The sequence below is a fragment of the Notolabrus celidotus genome, chromosome 18 (assembly GCF_009762535.1).
Source record: "Notolabrus celidotus isolate fNotCel1 chromosome 18, fNotCel1.pri, whole genome shotgun sequence".
Lineage (NCBI taxonomy): Eukaryota > Metazoa > Chordata > Actinopteri > Labriformes > Labridae > Notolabrus > Notolabrus celidotus.
The window spans coordinates 30781318-30784924 of NC_048289.1; the positions used below are offsets into that span (position 1 = coordinate 30781318).

Below are 3607 nucleotides of genomic sequence, written 5' to 3' on the forward strand. Positions count from 1 at the left end.
CCGGGCAGTGCTGCAGAGAGCAGATAACACAGCAGAGTTGTTATCAAACCACACAGGAAGTCTCATCTCCACCCTTTCAGACTGAACGGAAACATTCAGATGTCTCACATGTTCGTTTGTTCGTTATGAAGGCAGCAACGTTAGCACCTGGCAGGCCGCACAGTCTCAGTGTTAACCTCCACACTGTAGGCTTTTATCTCCTGATTACACGTCTGCAGACGCTAATGATGAGGGGGTTTTTCCACAGTCTTCATAATGGAATTAGCAGGGACCCTTTTGCTGATGCATGAAATGTTAAACCTGATGTGGGCAGACGAGGAGGCATGGAAAGGTTCCACACGTTCAAGCAGACAGATGGCGCTGGGCCTCTTAGCAACTTTATCTCCCCTAATTGTGTTATCTGCCCCAGGTTCTCTGTGGAATCAATGATCGATCCGGCCTGCACACTCTCTTTTCTTATGTAACAGCTCGGACTAAACTGCAGCTTAACCCGGTCTTTATTTTAAAATCTGGAGCAAAAACCTGCAGCGTGCAATGTTTGAAACTCACATGAGTAAGATTCAGAATGCAGCACATTAAAACTCCCTGTGATTACAGCTTTCAGGCTGACTTTGAGACTTCACTTTTCCTTGTGTTTCATCAGTTTTCCTACCATGTGTGAGAGTGTGTGTGTGCTGATGACACACTCTGGGAATGGGTGGGAGCTGCGGGACACGGTTTCCATGCAACACTCTCTGAGAACAGAGACCCACCCAGGGTAACTGAGGCTGCATGACGGCATCCCCCAGCCTGATGAGATCCAGAAGTGTGCTCAGACGCTCAGGTGCAGACATCACGGGATGCAGAAGTTGACAAACTGAGTCACGAATATTATTATTAATCTCTGATTTACTGTTTGTCATCAGTTGAATTAAGGATTAGATTAGCGGCATTATTTTTCCTCCAGTCAACAAAATCCCATTAAACCAACAATGAATTCTTTCTGCTTACGAGTGTGTGTATCAAAGCTTGATGTAATTTCTCCCTCTGTGCTCCATTGTTGTTTAAGGCTATTAGAAACACAACAATGAGTCACACTGAGCCGGGTGAAATGTTCCTACATTACCATGAACAAACACACTGTAGTTTATTTTGACTCAATCCCAAACACGCTGCTCCTGCTGACCTAAATGCTCAACACAGCACCAAATGTGGATTAATATTCAGGAGAGGTTTGATGAAATCTGCTGCGACCAGCTGTTTTAGGAAATTAATCAGGCTTCTCAAACATTAAAGCTCCTGTGAGGAGTTTTTGGCTTGTTATTGTAGGGACTGAAATTTAAACTGATGCCTCTTTAGGAGCTAAAGAAACAAGCAAGAGCATCAGAGAGGAAATCAATCATTACTTATCATGTCTGTGAACGCTGATAACAGATAAACAGCCTTTAGTTACATCATGGCATATATGTATGTACGGTGGCTGGGAAGTGAAATGCAAATTTACAAACACTTTTAAAGAGACGGAACATTTCTGCCTTGATAAAGCTTATAGTTAGAGCTGGATCAGGCTTGGACCAGGTCTTAGTTATGCTGCTATAGGCTTAGACTGACACACTGGGATCCTGTCTTTCCCTCTCTCTCCTCTCTTCTGCCTGTCTCTCACTTAACTCTTCCTGTCCCATTAAAGTTACTAACCATAGACCTTTCTGGAGTCCCTGAGCTCCCTTGTCTCGTAGGTTCCTCTGGATCTCTGCTGTAGATTCCTTGTCCTTTCTTTTCTTTCCTTCTTCTTTCATTCCTTCTCTTTCTTTCTTTCCTTCCTTCCTGCTTTCTTTCTTTCTTTCTTTCTTTCTTTACTTCATCTCGTTCATTCCTTCTCTTTCCTTCTTTCTTTTTTTTCTTTCTTTCTTTCTTTCTTTCTTTCTTTCTTTCTTTTTTCTTCTCTTTCTTTCCTTCTTTATTTCATTCTCTCTTTTTCTCCTTTCTTCCTTCCTTCATTTCCTTCCTTCCTTCCTCCTTTCTTTCTTTTTCTTCTTTATTTCCTTCCTTTCTTTCTTTTATTCATTTTTTCTTTCTTTCTTTCTTTCTTTGTTCTCTCCATGTTTCTTCATCCTTTATGTCTCCTTTCTTATCCCCTCCTTTCCTTCTGTCATTCCTTCCCCATTTATCCTCCTCTTTTTCTTTCTTCTGGTCTCCCTCTCTTCTCTCTTTTCTTAGACCTTTCTGGAGTCCCTGAGCTCCCTTGTCTCGTAGGTTCCTCTGGATCTCTGCTGCTGTGGGCGTGGTCCAGACTCCAGCTGCTACAACTACTACTATCCGTCTCCCCACTATCATCTCTCTCTCTCTCTCTTCATCTCCCTCTATCCCTCTCTCCAACACAGTCTCAGCAGATGTGTGTCTAACATGAGTCTGGTCCTGCTGGAGGTTTCCTGCCTGTTAAAGGAAGTTTGTCCTTGCCACTGTAACTTGCTAAATGCTGCAAAGTGCTCTGCTCATGGTGGATTAAGATGAGATCAGACTGAATCCTGTCTGGAAGATGGGACTGGATCTGATCCGGTCTTGATGTTGGGTCTTTGTTAATAATAGAACAGTGAGTACGGTCTAGACCTGCTCTGTTTGGAGAGGTGTCTAGAGGTAATGTTTGTTGTGATAAAGAAGCGTTTTCTGCACTCACTGTTTGAGGTGGGACTTCTTCACTCATGTAGCGGTCTCCAAAGAAGTCCGGCTCTGTCGGCTTGGCCGTCTGTGTGGGTTGCTGAGGCTTCTGGGTCGGGGCTTTGGTGCCATCAGCAGACCTGGAGCTGGACTTTGGGACATCTGGGATTTGTTGCTCTCTTCTGGTTTGTGCTCAGTGTTGGGGGGTGTTTGAGTCTTTAAAGTCGGAGCTCCTTCAGCATACTTGTCTTCCTGCTGGTCTGAGGGCCCGGGGTTAAACGGTGTGGTGGGGGGCAGTAAGGTCAACCACACGCTGCTGCTGCTCTGTCTATCAAGAGGCTCCTCGGAGTCTCGTGAGTCGCTGTGGAAGACAGAACAAGATTTGGGCGGTGAGCCCGGAGAGTCACTGTGGGAAATAAATCACCTGAAACCCACATGACCTCGAGTGGAGAGACAGACGCTTTAAAGGAACAGTTCGACTTCCACATCTCATGATCTTTCTATTACACTCGTAGTGAAATCTACAGCAACATTAGCTTAGCTTAGCATAAAGATGTGGAACAGAAAACATGGTCCTGTATAAAGAAAAGACACCTCAGAGTTACTCAAAAACACGATTCACCAAGAAAAGACGGTGTGCATTTTAAAATAGAATTGTTGTTTCAGTCTCAGCAGATGTGTGTCTAACATGAGTCTGGTCCTGCTGGAGGTTTCTGCCTGTTAAAGGAAGTTTGTCCTTGCCACTGTAACTTGCTAACATGTCTTTCCCTCTCTCTCCTCTCTCTGCCTGTCTCTCACTTTAACTCTTCCTGTTCCATTAAAGTTACTAACCATAGACCTTTCTGGAGTCCCTGAGCTCCCTTGTCTCGTAGGTTCCTCTGGATCTCTGCTGTAGATTCCTTTTTCCTTCCTTCTTTCTTTCATTCTTTTTTTCTTTCTTTCCTTCCTTCATTCCTTCCTTTCATTCCTTCCT

At 44.2% G+C, this 3607-nt stretch overlaps 1 protein-coding gene across 1 annotated transcript in view; it reads right to left on the reverse strand.

Moving 5' to 3' along the window:
* Window positions 1–3607, reverse strand: part of st6galnac (ST6 (alpha-N-acetyl-neuraminyl-2,3-beta-galactosyl-1,3)-N-acetylgalactosaminide alpha-2,6-sialyltransferase) — a 26229-nt gene that overhangs the window by 11741 nt on the left and 10881 nt on the right. Inside the window, 3 exon segments of the mRNA XM_034707554.1 lie at window positions 1–10; window positions 2654–2770; window positions 2773–2995. The exon segment at window positions 1–10 is cut by the window's left edge and continues 156 nt beyond it. Of these exon segments, the coding sequence (XP_034563445.1) occupies window positions 1–10; window positions 2654–2770; window positions 2773–2995 (350 nt within the window).